The 15,885-nt window shown below is 42.0% G+C and overlaps 1 protein-coding gene across 17 annotated transcripts in view; it reads right to left on the reverse strand.

Moving 5' to 3' along the window:
- celf5a (cugbp, Elav-like family member 5a) overlaps window positions 1-15,885 on the reverse strand; it is a 185,627-nt gene that overhangs the window by 158,080 nt on the left and 11,662 nt on the right. For all 17 annotated transcript variants that reach the window (XM_070960270.1, XM_070960265.1, XM_070960264.1 and 14 more), the window contains exon 2: window positions 11,073-11,155. In XM_070960270.1, coding sequence (XP_070816371.1) covers window positions 11,073-11,155 — 83 coding nt within the window. The remainder of the gene's footprint in view (window positions 1-11,072; window positions 11,156-15,885) is intronic.

Here is a 15,885-nt window from a genome sequence, read left to right on the forward strand (position 1 = left end):
CCACAGCTGTGCAGCTTTTCCTCCTGTTTCATATACCACAGGTTAAAACTACCAGTCCAGGTCAGGTAGTGAGGCCCTCCATCAGTACCTCCCACTCTCAATTTCCCTCTCTCCATTATACTCTATCTCACTCCCTCTATCTCATTTCTTAGTCTTCACAACTCAGTGATTCAAATATCTTTCCTCTTACTTCCCATTCTGTTTCACAGTCTCCCTGTCTTCTTTTGGCCCATCTGTACACCTTCTCCTCTCTCGCTCTCTAATCTACATATCTTCGTCTTTTTCTCCCTCTTTTTCATTTTCACTTTTTTACCTCCAAGATGACTTCACAGAGCCACCTCCTGTCTAAGAAACTGCAGAAAGCATATTAAAGGATGCACACTGGCTAACCCTGCAGAGCAGCGTGACTTTAAATTGCATCCTCCAAAACGTGCAACACTTATGTCTGTGTGCCACAGCTCAGCGTGACTCTAAATGGCATCCTCAAAAACGTGCCACACGTATGTGACTCTTGTCAACCCCACAAGGGTCATGCAGCCTCTGTGCACTGCACACCCACTTTGTCACACGCATAGTCACTCACAAAAGCACAGATACACACATTAATGCAAAGCTCGGCACAGTGCCAACAAACTCTGCAAACATCACCACAACCAAGTGACGTGTGTGTCCCTACAAGCCCTTCACGGGTATCGGATCGGATACAGCCCTGCTACGGTTTTGGGGCCATGGTGTGAGTGTGGGGTAGAGGGGAATTTAGTGTTTCACCTAAATGTGAGCTTGCTGCCTGGAAGACATCCAGTATACTGTTTTACTCTGAATTATTAAAAGCTGCCTCTTATTGCAGCTGGGACTGAAATAGTTTAGAGGCCACAGACTATAGCTGTTGGCACATAACTAGATAATTCATACTCTCAGCTATTCTGCAACCATCCAGCTTATTGTTATTTTTTTTATATGAAATGCTTTAAGGCTGCCATGACGGACAAAACATACTGTAAGCACTTAAATGAAGTGTCAGGTAAAATCCAAGTTTGATCAAAAAATGAAAAACAAGAACTACTACAAAAATACATGCAGAATCCTACAGGGAAGAAATGTTGAATGTGTCGACGTGCCTGATCTTGCTGGTGCTAGCTCAGCTCTATCCAGTGTCCTGGTATTCTGCAGGGCAGACGACAGAAGCCTTCACCGCGAGCGATCACCCTGACACTGGCTCCCTGAGCGAGCTCTACTGACAGCCCTCCTCTGCAATGCAAATACCCACTTCCACATGAGCAGGCCCATCACTAGCACTCCCCATACACTTGTATTCCGTGTCATTACCCCCAGGGAACCTCACACACACTGTCCCCATGCCTCACGCTGCTACCCTTATCTGGGATGAGAAGAGGGCCGGGGCTTAAAACAAATCGGTTAGGCTGGCTCATGCATTGGTAGCCATGAAGGAGGGCTGCCACGGGCTGTTTCCACTCATGCCTCCTGTCAGTCACACTCCTCTCCTTGCCCTCCAGCCATGTGTACTGTATTTCATTAGTCCTGATTTTTGCTGACAAATGCTTGCTGTCGTGCTGTGCAGCCCCCTTACCCTCTCTATGGACACTACACCAAAGCGCGGCTCGATCTGCCTTACAAATGAGTTTCCCCTGGTTCCACCACACAAGTGTGCCATTTTAATCGAGCACAGATGCACATGCTGTGTGTCTATGGAAAGTGCACAGGCATGCATACACACATGCACGGAAGAGGGAATGGCTGTTTTAACTGTAAAGGTATGACTTCAAGCTGTCAACATGACCCTGTGCCTCCCCCTCCCTCCCCTCCTCTTTTCTCAATATTTCAACTATTCTGTCACTTCATCCCCCTCTAATCTCTCACACACGCTTTACTCATCCCCCTCTCTCTCTCTCCCACGGGCACAAGGTCCAGCCAGTGAGATGTCAACTCCGATTAGCCACATTGGGTGATGTGTTTTAAGTGTGTCCTTCATTACTGAGTAAAGTGACATGTTCTCAGCTACATTTGCCCGTGCCCAGCGGTGGAACAAGTACTCAGATCTTTTACTTCAGTAAAAATACGAATACCATAGTGTAGAAATACTCTGCTTAGGACAAGTAAAAGTCCTACATTCAAAATTTTACTCAACTGAAACTACAAAAGTATTACCATTAAAATATACTTAAGTACCAAAAGAGGATGCATTCATTATTCAGAATGGCCTGTTTCAGAATATGATAGTAGTTTAATCTATAATAATATATCAGATTGTATTTCTTGATAATATTTTGCAATATAATATAATATAATATAATATAATATAATATAATATAATATAATATAATATAATATAATATAATATAATATAATATAATGGTCTGAATCTGTAAAGTGACCAGTAACTGAAATTACCAAATAAATGTAGTGGAGTAAAAAGTACAATATTTCCCTCTAAGAGGCAGTAAAGTAGAAGAACAAACTAACATAAAAGGCAAATACTCAAAAAGAAGTAATTCAAAATTGTACTTAAGTACAGTACTTGAGGAAATGTACTTAAATGTGGTCAAATGTTGTTTCGTCTATTTGGATATTCAGTTTTTCTTTTCTCCTCTCTGTTTCAAAATGCACACAAGGACACACTCTCAAACAAATACATACACACACCTCTATTCAGGGCCATAGTTTATCATCCACGTGTGCATCCCTCCACTCACTCCCACTCTCTCTTTGTGTCTTTGGGCAGTGACACACCTGTACAAGCCTGTACAGGGACCCACAGATGGATTGTCAGTCAGTATCTGGGCCTCGCCTCTTGCATGGGTCTGCACAGCCATCCGGCTGCCCGCCGGCCTGGAATTAAACCAGACTCATCTGGTTCAGCCCCACTGGTACAGGTGATGCTTCACAGTGCCAATCTGAACTGCACAGCATTGAAATGAGCCAGACCAGCACACAATAGTCTGGTATACAGGCAGCAGCATTAAAAGTCAAAAACAAACCTACATCCTCCCCGCCCCCAACACACACACAGTTTTACCCATTACACAAAAAACCCAGCTCTATAACCCAGATCACAGCCTTGTCACATGATTGAATCTCACAGACAGGCGGGCGAGCAGTCTCCAGCCACAACCAGAAATAGGTTAAACAGACTAAAAATATCAAAAACATTAATAATTCAGCTTTTTTGCTAACCTGTACTGTTCTAAAAAAAAATAGCACACTTGTCACTGTGAAGTGGTTTAATGTGGAGGGTGTGCAGTGGATTATTTTGGTATTTCAAGCGACGTCTCCCCCCCAAGAGCAGGTCAGCGAGATGTAACCTGAGCAGTGGGAGGGGGAGCAGCATCGTAATGTCATCGACCCTCATGTCACAGATGGGGTCAAAGTACAGTCGTCTGTGACTCAAAGCTAGTTCTTGCAATTTGGATAGGTGATTTGCTTCACATATGATGACAATGGTTATTTTATACTGTAATGTTTAGCTGTAATAAACTAATGTGAAATACATTAAAATAAAAAATGTATTTCTTTTTGTTCCATTTCTCTTCCAATATACCTCAATTACTGCTTTGCATCATTTTCACACAAATAATTCTTTAAATGCAACAGAAATTTGACAGTTACAGTTTTACAGCAGTACTCTTCATAGTGGGACACTCGCATATTAGTATATATACTGTAACAAATGAAATGAAATTTTATGATGAAACACATTTTGAGTGTTTCCGTGGGTGTTGTTTATTCTCAAAAGGCAGGTGCAGAGTGCAGATCCTGTTCTTTTTTCCAAATACCCTTGGAAGCCAATTCCCTGGGGAGAAGAAGGCTTCTCTAAATATGTGGCTAATCTACCACACAGAAAAACGAGCCGAACAAAGAAGAGGTGTGTGTGTGTGTGTGTGTGTGTGTGTGTGTGTGTGTGTGTGTGTGTGTGTGTGTGTGTGTGTGTGTGTGTGTGTATGTGTGTGTGTGTGTGTGTGTGTGTGTGTGTGTGTGTGTGTGTGTGTGTGTGTGTGTGTGAGAGAGAGACAGAGGGTGGAAAATAAGCAACATTGTGATGGCTCCAACAGTTACCCTGTGTGTTTTAGTCTATTTCCAGCCCCTCTGCTTCAGGGGTGTGTAGATCTATATGTGTGTGTGTGTGTGTGTGTGTGTGTGTGTGTGTGTGTGTGTGTGTGTGTGTGTGTGTGTGTGTGTGTGTGTGTGTGTGTGTGTGTGTGTGTGTGTGCGTGTGTGTGTGCGTGTGTGTGTGCGTGTGTGTGTGTGTGTGTGTGCGTGTGTGTGTGTGTGACTGTGAGCATTAAGTGCATGTTCCACGGGTGTGGGGATTCAGTTCCCTTAGGAGCACTCTGGTACAGCAGCTCTTTACTGTGCGTACATCACACCAATATGCAATTACAGCATTTACACACAAATACACACACAAAAAGTTTTGTTGTGCTTACATATTGCAACTTGCACTGTCGTAATATTGCCATGTGCCAGTGTACCACAGTGCAACCTATAATAAGTATGCGTCACAGTAACAAAACAGAGGTCTACTCACACATGCACTAACCCCTGACTTTTTATAACACCACCGGTTCCTTCTATTCATCAGTGTGATCAGAAGTTCAGACGGGCCAGGTCACAGGCATGAAACCATTAGAGTACCAGTGTCTAATTATTATTCTCTCAACCGATCTCAATTTATCAACAAAGGTTATAAAGGCTGAGATCAGAGGCAGACCCTGTAGCCTCTGAGATCTGCTGCAGCCTCTGAGATCTGCTGCAGCCATCCAGCTTATTGTAGTGCTGAGATCAGCTGGTTTCTGTTGAAAATTCTCAAAATGGTGTTCAAATGTTTTGACAGACATCTTACAGATGTGTCTGTTAATTACAGAAGCACAGAGGTCTTACAAGAGTAAAACCCAAATAATAATTCAGCAAATTCACAAATTACAGACATAAAACAAGGAAAAACATCGTCTAGGCTGGGCAGTAAAGATGCAACGGTATTTTATCTTAAACTCGGACGTTAAATTCGCAACACACATCTCTGTATAATTCATAAAGCAGAGAAAGATATTTTGAAGAAGACCTTGACCATGCCTGTTTCAACTTTCCCTCCACTATGATCTTCCTCCTGAGAACACACGGACACACACACACACACACACACACACACACACACACACACACACACACACACACACACACACACACACACACACACACACACACAGTTACCCAAAGGCTAAATTCTAACGAGTCCCCTCTCCCTGACTACAAGGCCTCCAATCCTGCCAGCACCGATTGGCTTCACACTGACCACTCCGCTCCACTCCCGCCCCCACCCCTGCCCACTCAACACAGGCACATACAGTACACGCACAGTCATACAATACACTACACTCATACTCCGGCAACCTTCACAGAGTGTAGCATTGAATTATTCAGCCTTTGCGGCAGCTAGGCGGGCACAGCTTTGCTGTAGTTGATAAACAGGTGGATAGCAGGCACGCAAAAGTATGGTCGTCCTTTTTCCATTTGTGTCTGTGTCTGTGTGTGTGTGTGTGTGCATGTGCATGTGCAAAGCCACACGGAAGGCTAGGCGGTTTGCAGCATTTCGAGGAACGGCTCCATCACACGGCAGCAGCCTCATTTCCACAGCACAAGGTCGGCCACTCTCCTCAAAACAGCCGTGCTCTGCTCCTTGCTTCCCATACATCCTATTATGGCTAAGCTGAGCACTGGCACACACAAACAATAACACATACAAATACGCGTGAATTCATGTACGCACATGTGTACAAATACACAAGGACCCACGCGCACTCACACAGCAGACTAACAGTGCAGGTATGTGTGCAGCAAAGGGCACGATGCAAGAGCGAGCAGGAGCAGGAGAGACAGAAATGGAGACAGAGGGAGACAGAGGCAATTGAGAGGGAGGGGATCTACTTAGAGTGTTGACATTGCAAGAGCCCACATGTGTGTGCCGGAGCATAATCTTCTCCCTGCTCTCATTGGGTTTTTAATGCGGGTGCTATTTCCATAAACCTGCCTCCTGAATCACTGCCAGCCTCTTACACTCCCCCCAGGTCGAGCTGTACTAATACTAGGAGTAAATGCATGCAGCAAACACATTTCCACTGTTGCCTCTCCAAGACAATCACTGTTGTACACAATGCTAGCATGACAACGAGGGGAGGGTGGCATGTTTTTCTGTGCTACAGCAAATGGACCTGCTGCAGTGACTGAGATTATGTCTTGGATCCGCTGGATTTGAGGAGCGGCAGTGAGAGGACAGACTTGGAGGGGGGGGGTGAGGGAGGGGGACAGTGTGAAGGATGCAGGATTTTGTCATGATGCTGAAGCTGGGTGGAGTAAATCTCCTGCAGACTTGCATAGAGAGCTGTGACACTCCAACTGCTGTAGAAACTGCCACTGGGCCTTAACTGGCAGTCTGTTTCTGTTTCATGTTTTTTAAGAACAAATTATATCATAAAGGGTCATCAGGGTCCAGGCCATGAGGCGATGCTTTGGTTTTATTTGGTGAGAGGAGACGACTGATTCTTGGGTTTTAAAGTTAACATACGCAAGCACATTCACATAGACAAAAGCACTCATATGGTTATGTAATATAAAAAGTAGTACATCTCCATCAGCAGAAAACAAGCACAAAACAGCACACAAATAATATATTCAAGCCTCACTGTCGTGGGCGGTGTGTGATCACGGCAAGCTGCCATGTGCACATGTTTTTCTTCCCACCTTTATACACTGCTATCTATGTATGTATTGCAGCCAGCCCTCCGTATCTACATAGGGCTGGCTGTAATGCAAAGCCAGCTTACCACACATGGGCAAACACACACAGCTAATAGAGCCAAGCAACACACACCTGGTAAACTGTCAGAGCTTCTCTTATTCAGTGGCCAAACTTATGTCAGGCACTCGTGTCCCCAAGGTTCCCATCACACTTCACCACAGGAATCTATATTCCAGTCCAGTACACCTCCATTAGGCCATACTGTTCCCTTCAGCAGCTAATGTGTAACAAGGGGACATGGATAATAACATCCAAGAACACAAGCACTTCTTTCTGATAATAAGAGGACACTGGGTTGTGTGTTTGTGTGTGTGGCTGGCACCTCCATGCTAGCAAGAGTGTATGCATACACACAGTATGTAGAGCAATCATTTGATACTTAAAGTATCTTGAGAACTATAACTTCACAAATTACAATCCTTAAAGTTATACTCCTTACCTTTAACAAACCACATTTTTGATGCAATTTAGAGCAAACATTTTTTCAACAATATGCATCAAATGCATTGGCATTCTGTAACTGCCTATCTTTCAATTTAATTTTTTTTTGTGATTTCCTGCCTCTTTGGAGCTAAAACAATAACTCACAATTTAGAATTTTGTAAAAAATATTTTTAGTTTAGATTTTACAGCATGTTCACTGTAGTGGACTAACAGAACCATTTACCATAACACAACAAAATCATAATAGGCTGACAAGCAAACAAAAATGTCAATTCATTTTTTAAATGAAACTGAACATTTGGCCTGTATCTTTTGTTGAACTACTGAACAAATTGACATTATTAAACATTCGTAACATTGCTATTATTTTTCCTAACCAAAAGTTTAAGTAAACTCTGACTCCAATTTTATGATGTCTGACATGTTCATACACAAGAAAATATATGATTACCATAGTTAAAAAAAAAACAATAACTTCACAATATTTGACTTATCTTTTCTCTTTTCCTGGCATTTGCGTTTTGCTGCAGTCTCACATTGTCTCAGCATGAAAACAAAGTTCCCCTCATCCCACCCAAAAACATGAGATATCATTGGAAAGGCCAGGATGTCTTCTACTGAGCACACCAGGACTTAGTTGGGTAGCTCAAATGAGTCAAAAGATATAGACCAAAACCAAATGCCCACTATAGAGGACACAAATGAATAGGCTGGTCTCAGGAGGATATAATAGTTTTCATTTGAGCGGTCCACCTTTCGTGCAGAGGATTTTAAGTACATACGCACGCAGAGTGGTTCAAAGAAGACCATCCATGAATATACTGTGGAAGACTAAAGCAACAACATTCAATCATGATTTCAGTAGTACCACATGGGATGACACTGCTGACTGTTCTTCAGAATAAAGATTAAAACATGAATCCTCTCAGCTTATGTTCTCAGTTTATTTGGGGGCGCAGTAAACAGACACGAGTTGCTGGTCTTCTTTTATATCTCTGACAAGAGCAGCCACTCTAGGCGTGTTTGCTGCCCTTGCGGTCGATACAAGTGTAATTTCAAACTGAACTCTAAAATCTTAAGGGTTATAACTTGTATTTAAATTATTTTCTCTTGCCCTTTTCGACAAGAAAGGCAAGAAATTCAGTGCTTTACCCAAGGACATTACGGCAGACACAGGGTGTGAACCCAGGCCCTGGGGCTGACGACTTTCCCAAAATTTTTAACACTCAATCTCATGAAATTCAAGTGTGTGCATGCTGGTGTCCATGTGTATGCTGGCATGTTTATATGCAGGTGGGCTTGTTTGTGCTCGGTGTTCAGCAAAGGGCCCGGCATGAGATTCAGAATAGCTTGTTAGGTGATACAATTTTCATACATGGTTTTACTCATTTGCAACAAGTAAAGTCCAGCAGGATTTCGGTGGTTTGAAATGAATACAGATTCAAACATTTAAATTAACAGATATGGATGAGCAACCACACCGGTCAAAGCCCCCTACAAGAGAGCAGCAATGCAGGGGTTAATGACAAACCACAGACGTTAATAACTCATAACTCATCTCTGGAGAATTCCTAGTTTACATTAATTACACCATAGCCCCTGGCAAACTGCATATCAAGCAGGATTTTGCAAACAAACAACTGGCATATCTACTTAGCATCAAGCAGTGAAGCAACAGGGGTCATATCGCAAAAGATTTAGGAGCAGGGAGGCTCAAGAGGGAAGGACAGGAGAAGCAATGGGAGGCAGTCAAATGCACAAGCACACACTTTTACACACATATACAGATACACACACAATGCAATGCAGCATGGTAGTTATTAGAAAACGTCCTGTATGGCATTTTCCTTTGTTATATTCTCTCTCTTTAAACCAAGCATTTTTGTGACTAAGTCTCTAAGCGCTTCACCCGCATGTGAACAGGGTTTATAGGCTGTTTAGGGACACTGGGATGCTACTGTAATTGTGTGTAGCTAGTGTTGTACCTGTTTGTGCAATGTGTGGTAGCGGTTATAGCATACATTGTGTTTCCTTGGACCACTGGCCGTTTGTGTGTGAGTGAAGTTGCAGGGAACAGCAGTGCAGCCTCGTCTGTGAGGCCTGACACCCATCAATGTCTGCCTGTTAGATTTCTATGACACGCTCTGTCTCAGGAAGAGCAGCAGAAGAGGAGCAATGGGAGAGAGGGGAGACAAGAGGAAGTGGGGTGGACAGAACTGGGTGGGGTAAAGGGGAAGTCTGCAGGAGGGCTAAAGCAGGACTGAAAGGTACAAGAAAAGGGTTTTATTTCTCATGAGTGATATGGTGCAACTTTCAAAGTTACTGAATGTGTGTGTGCATGTGCACGCTCAAGAGGAAAAGATTTCAGAACTCGTGTGTAACAAATGCAACATGCAAGGCTGTGTTTGCTAATTCTCTGCATACTCCATGTGTCATGGCTGTACGGTAATTAACTGTTATTTTTTTCTGTTAACATTAAGTGATGCTGTTTATAGTAATGTTGTTTACAGCACTCCATTCGGATGATTGTTAAGCCGTTCAGAGCACAGATGGTTTGGAGGTCTGCTCTTCTCTCAGAACACACAATGAAAAGGAGGGAGGGAACAGGCAAGAGCATCAGACGTATGTCTGTATATGTCTGTGCCCTCATGCCCCTCATTTATACATTCAGCAACAAGAACTATTTAATCCTAATGGTATGTCAACCCTACCCTGAGGCCAGCAAAGGGGAGACATTATGAATGACTGTTAAGCGTGAGAGAGAATCTTACTGGAAACCCAGACCACTGATAAAAACAGTTTAAAAAAAAAGATCTGAGAATCCATCTTTTTAACACATTGACGAACACAGTTATAACCTCTCATGAACACAACCTCTGGCATTATGTGAAAGCACTTTTTTCCCTTCTCTGTCTTCCATCTTATTATTCAAGTGCAGAGGAAAAAGGGGGAGAATAACGGCCTCCAGCCTTGTGCTTGGCTAATTTGCAGGACAAATGAAACAACTTGTTTTTCAAAAAAGCCACTGGAAAAATGTCCAAAGTTTGTGGTAGTTGTATTTGCATGTTTAACTGAACATGTGCCTTTTGGCTGGGTTTCTCAGGCTCTTTGTCTTCTACCAGAGGGGGTGCTGGGGGTGAGGGGAGGAGGGTGGTGAGCGGATCTTTACTGATGTTTCTCTCTGGTGCAGGCTTGATCTGAACATGTTAAGCCATGCTGCCTCTGTGGGGAGCCATTTCTACCCACCCCACCATCCTTCTGTCTCTTCCTGATATTCTTTTCACAGGCATAAGGATCTCATAGATACAGGAAATCACATTTGTGTGAGAACATCTCACACAAATGCATAAACACAAAAACAATGACAGAAATATAATCTCAAACAACATGATGAGCATAAATTAACATGTAATATAAGGATTTTCTTTTCATCAAAATAATTATTTCAATAACATTAATCTATGTTTTTTGCATTTTTTCTGATGATAGCACCTTTGTAGAAATGCAGAGCTTTGCACCCCCCAAAAACTGTCATTCTATGCTATTGCTTCAAAAGTGCGAGCCGGAGTGGATCTGATCAATGCTGGCAATATCCCCCGGAGAACATACACATGGAAAAGTTGAAACCAAGCCTTCAAAAGGCAGAGCTATTGATTGAATTGCTTTCCAAAGTGTTTTTTATCTCTGGGACTAGACATGGAGAATGCTGGCTGGTGTGCAGCCGGGTGCAGATGGCACGGCTGACCACCATAGAGAGAGAAGAGACAGACTGGGAAGAGGAGGGGAGAGAGAAAGACAGACAGAGACAGACACTTACCCCTGGCAGTGTTTTCTGTTCATGGAGGGCGTTCTGGGCTTTGATGGCTGACTCTCGGGCGCAGTAGGTGAGGAATGCACAACCTGTAATAGAGGCATATAACATATAAACTTCATTAGAATTAAACATACCTTAACATCAAAATTTTAAAAAGTACAAAACATTTAAAAAAATTTACAAGACGCCCAACAAGAAAACAATTGGACAATTAGGAAATAAAGATAATGGTCTGTTTCAGTTTAATGAGTTCTTATGTCCAGATATTGAGCAATTAACAAAATGAAAACGGCAGAACTGTGTGCAGAGGGTCTCATGGGTTAGTGAAAAATTCTTGGAATAAACTGACAAGCTAATGAAAACAGGCAACCATGCAACACACCAGGCTACATGTGAACAGTTTTCTATGGTGGCAAGGGGAGAGGAGAAAAAACAGAACACAACAAAAAAGTAGGAGACGAGCAGAGAATCCTTTGGATGAATTGCCAGGCCCGTCCAGCCTCCCTATCTCTAGTGCCATGTCCTGTCAAAAGCTCCTAGCAGCCTGGCCAGCGTCCCCCACCCTGAATGGTTGTGACAGCAACGGAGACAAAAGAAACGGGACTGCAGGAGAGTATTGGGGGGTAGAAAAGGGGAGAAGAAGGGATGAGATCAGGGTAGGGATGAAGGAAGGAGGGAGATACTGACAGAGAAGAAGGGAGGACAGGATGTGGTGTTAAAACTCTCCAGGGTGAATGCCTAAATGCAAGACTTCAAGTGCGCTGCCATGCGTGCACACACACACCTCCTCACAAACACCCACCAAGCACCAATGTTAAGCATGCACATACACAACATCTGTCAAAATCACTGAATACATAAAGAAGAAAAGAAAAGAGGAGAGAAGAGAGAAAGCAGGAGGACGGGAGATGGAGAGAAACCAGATGGAGTATTGAGGCAATCATTTTCCCCCTGACTGTCTGAATAAATAGATTTGCTTGTGTTCTATTAATGAGGTTCATATGGGTTACCATGCATCATATTTCTGCCACTCTGAAGATGGTTTATTAGCAGCCACTGCATTTTGGATCTCATTTCAACAGCCAAATGTATTCAGTGGGTGGTGGTATATTAAGTGTCTTTACACGGACAATATTCCAATCTGTTTTTCTTGTTGCATATGAGATCGCTTTTAACCATTTAGACATTCACCATTTTTGTCATTTGCCTGCGTTTCTTTTTTGCCATTTCAGTCTCCCTTGCACTTTGGCTATGTCTCCACATAACCTTTGCAGGACTGCATAAAAAACAGGGGTCAAAATGCCATGTCAGTCATTGATTCATTGATTGAGCTGTAACCTGTTTTGCACGTGTGTACATACTTGCACACCCCCACGTTTATGTAAAGTGAGCATTTGATAACTCTTCTCTGTTCTATTTTGTGAAGCTTGTCCTTTTGTTTAGGACAATCAGTCTGCATCCTGCCATGCTTTTCAGTATGAGAAAGACAGATAGTGATGGAGTCTGTCCAGGGCCGTGACCTTTGAGGTGGCTGACTATAGCGCTGGTGTCATGGTGCAGCCCTATCCATAGCCTCCTTGTCCCAGCACCCCTAACCTAATGATTTCCAATGGCCACCAAGCATATCACGGAATCACTCACACTGCTGTCTAATTCCCTTTCTCTCTTCAGTGTCAGCTTGTAAAAAAAAATACCAAGACTGCAGCAATGTCATTGCTGTTTTTGGTTTGGTTGCTTGTTTGGTTGTTTGTTTGTTTGTTTCATAAATGGTTCAGGGTAATAGAAGGAATGTCTTCATTTTGGTAGTTGTTTTTCTCTCTTTCTGTCGTTCTCTCTGGGCTTGTTGTTGGTTTACTTGACAAATGCTGGCCCTATCTCTGAATAAGAAACAAGCATTTTGCATTACAATCACAAACACGATTTATTTGTTAATGTGTAATACATAGGGCATTGAGAATAAATTAATAACAACCACAACACTGGCAAACAAAAGAGAAACATGAAGTCCATTTAAATGTGATTCTGTGCTCTTTAATGTATGGCTTAATAAGAATTTGCAAGCCACAGGCGAAAAAGCTTTAACAACTCCATAACTGGAATCCAAACACGTACAAATTGCCAGTGCTGCATTGCATACCAAGTGCAAAAGTGTGAGGGGGGGAGCATGATGAAATTGTTTGAAACACAACAAAAAGCCACTGTAATCAGAGCCTGCTGACACAGCAATGGGGGAAGCCTTCCCATTGTGAGGAGATGATCCTCTGCATCATCTGATAGAAACCTAAAACAGTCTTATCTCACACATTGATTTCAGCTCCAAAGAGAAGAAATTCCTCCTCTCCTCTTTGCTCCCTATCCCTCCTTTCTCTCCCTCTTCCTTCCATTCCCGACTTATTTTCCTTTGTCAATGCCAACTCTACTCCTCTCGTCTCCTATTTCTTAATGATATATTTTTAAGTGTGTGCAGTGTGTGTACTGGGAAATAGGGCTGAGTCGCTCCATCTCCACTGTGTTGAATTGGCATGTAATTAAAGAGTCTTACATGGAAGAGAGCGAGAGTGAGTGGGCGAGATAGAGAGTGAAGAAGAGGGAATGAATGTTGGAAGATACTGTATAGCTGTGGAGACAGCAGCCATTTACATCCGCTGTGGTCGAGGCTCTCCATCACCAAAACATGTGTATCTGGTGCAGCACTGCAGGATATTCTGCTAATTGTTTTGTCAAGCTTACACTTCCTGTTGATAACATCTATGTATACTCAAACACAAATACACATCTGATCCTGATACTCTCACCACGTCTAAGCACTTGTTTCAGACACACTTATTCAGTTAACAAACTGTGTCCCTATTCCATATTACATATAAAGAATGTGTACTCTTAGTATGGGTACTTTATAAAAGTTATCATTTTTGTATTTAGTATACAACAAATACTGTTTTGTCCCAATAGGAAATGATACCAGGCTTTTCCCAATAGTCATCACCACTGACAATTCTTACATTTCTCTTCAAGTTCCTTTATTCAATGTACTGTGGGACAATAATGTCCATAAACAAACACAATCACAAAAAAAACCTGCTTAAAACTACAATGTAGTATCAAATTGGGACACAGCTTTTGTCTACTGAGCTGTCTAATGACCATATATATATATACCATGGATATAATACATGATATGGTTTAAAGATACAGGTGCGCAGCCACAAATACAGATAGACAGTTATGAACATAGTGTGTCTATAACACATATTATATGTTCCACTGTGCTCACCATCTTTCTGACAAACACACACATACACACACACAGAGACCCAAAAGCTGATAAAATACAGTGCTTCAGTCAGGGTAGGAACACTGAATTAAACACATTGGACATGTCTTACTTTCACAGAATAGCATAAGACTTCTATTTGTATTGGTAATAACTAAAGGGCATTGTACTTTTTGGACACATCACCCAGGTAAGTGACACCTTTAAGCATGTTGTCCCTGTTATATGGAATGATGGGCTCCCTCGCTCAATTTTGCAAAATAATCCAGTTTGTGGATTTGTATAAAACAAAAGGATGGCAGCAGGTAAGTGGCAACTAACCACACAGCTGTTGGGGTGTACTGTCCTACCACTAAGGAAGGGGAAACAAAAGAAATTCTCCCTTGACCGGGTAACTTTGGCTCACCATCAACATCAATCAAACTCACAAAGCTGTCTTCCATAATTTACCCCAAGCCAAACCCTATTCTCCTCTCAGTCATAAATTATCTTACAGGACTGTGAAGAATATAAGCATAAAATCAATTCTGGAAAATATACATATATCAATCAATAACCTTTGACATCATTAACTACATTACAGATGATGTTATCATATACATAGATGTTGTCCACTAAAGAAGGCAAGAAATAAAACGGTTTCCAACTGCTATTCTTTTCTTTGTGAATCAGAATCACCACACTAGTGTGAAGACATGTCTGACAAAACGTCCATTTGTTGACCAGCTAGTTACCTAACGTTACAGCTAACGGCTAAACACGAACAAATGTCACACGCTAGCAGCAAAAGACCACAACTGTATCAACTCCGCAACAGTTAGCTAACTGCACTGGTAACTAGCTAAATACTACAGTATTAGTCATACGATAATTTAGCTTAAGTCACTTTTAGCATTGCCCGCTAATGACCTACAATTAACTTACTGGTTCACTGTCATGACTCACCAGTTTCAGCAAGCTTTGACACAACGTAATTTCGTGAACACGTCCTCCGTCGCACACAGCTAACGCTGTTAGCTAGCAATAGCGTAGCGTATATCTTTACATATTTGACAAAACAGCAATGGAGACTCATTGTTTTAACTACATTTTTACGATATTTTAGTAGCGACAAGTTGTCTCTCCACAACGACGTCTAGCGCCAAACTGGCGCAAACTCGCTATTTTTACCGACTCTTGTCACGTGACTGTCTAATTCAAATTCAAATAAGCTTTATTGACATGAATGCTAAAGATAGCTACTGCTACGGTTATACTGCATATTGTTGGATAATTACTAACTAAATAACACTGGATTTATGCCATTTTTGTTTATTTCTTACCAACTAGAAGGCAATATTAAGAATACTTAAGTAAGGCTAAGTAGTATTTTGCAAATTAGAAAATTATTTAGCAGACTGTTAGAGTTTATACAAAGCTCTTATGATTTCCCCAGAGTTTTGCTGTAAATATATATAGCTGTCACTAAACTTTTGTTTGCTGTGATGTTGCCATTAAGCACCACATTCATGAAAACAATGGCTAATACATTGTTTTTACTTA

The sequence above is a fragment of the Chaetodon trifascialis genome, chromosome 4 (genome assembly GCF_039877785.1).
Source record: "Chaetodon trifascialis isolate fChaTrf1 chromosome 4, fChaTrf1.hap1, whole genome shotgun sequence".
Lineage (NCBI taxonomy): Eukaryota > Metazoa > Chordata > Actinopteri > Chaetodontiformes > Chaetodontidae > Chaetodon > Chaetodon trifascialis.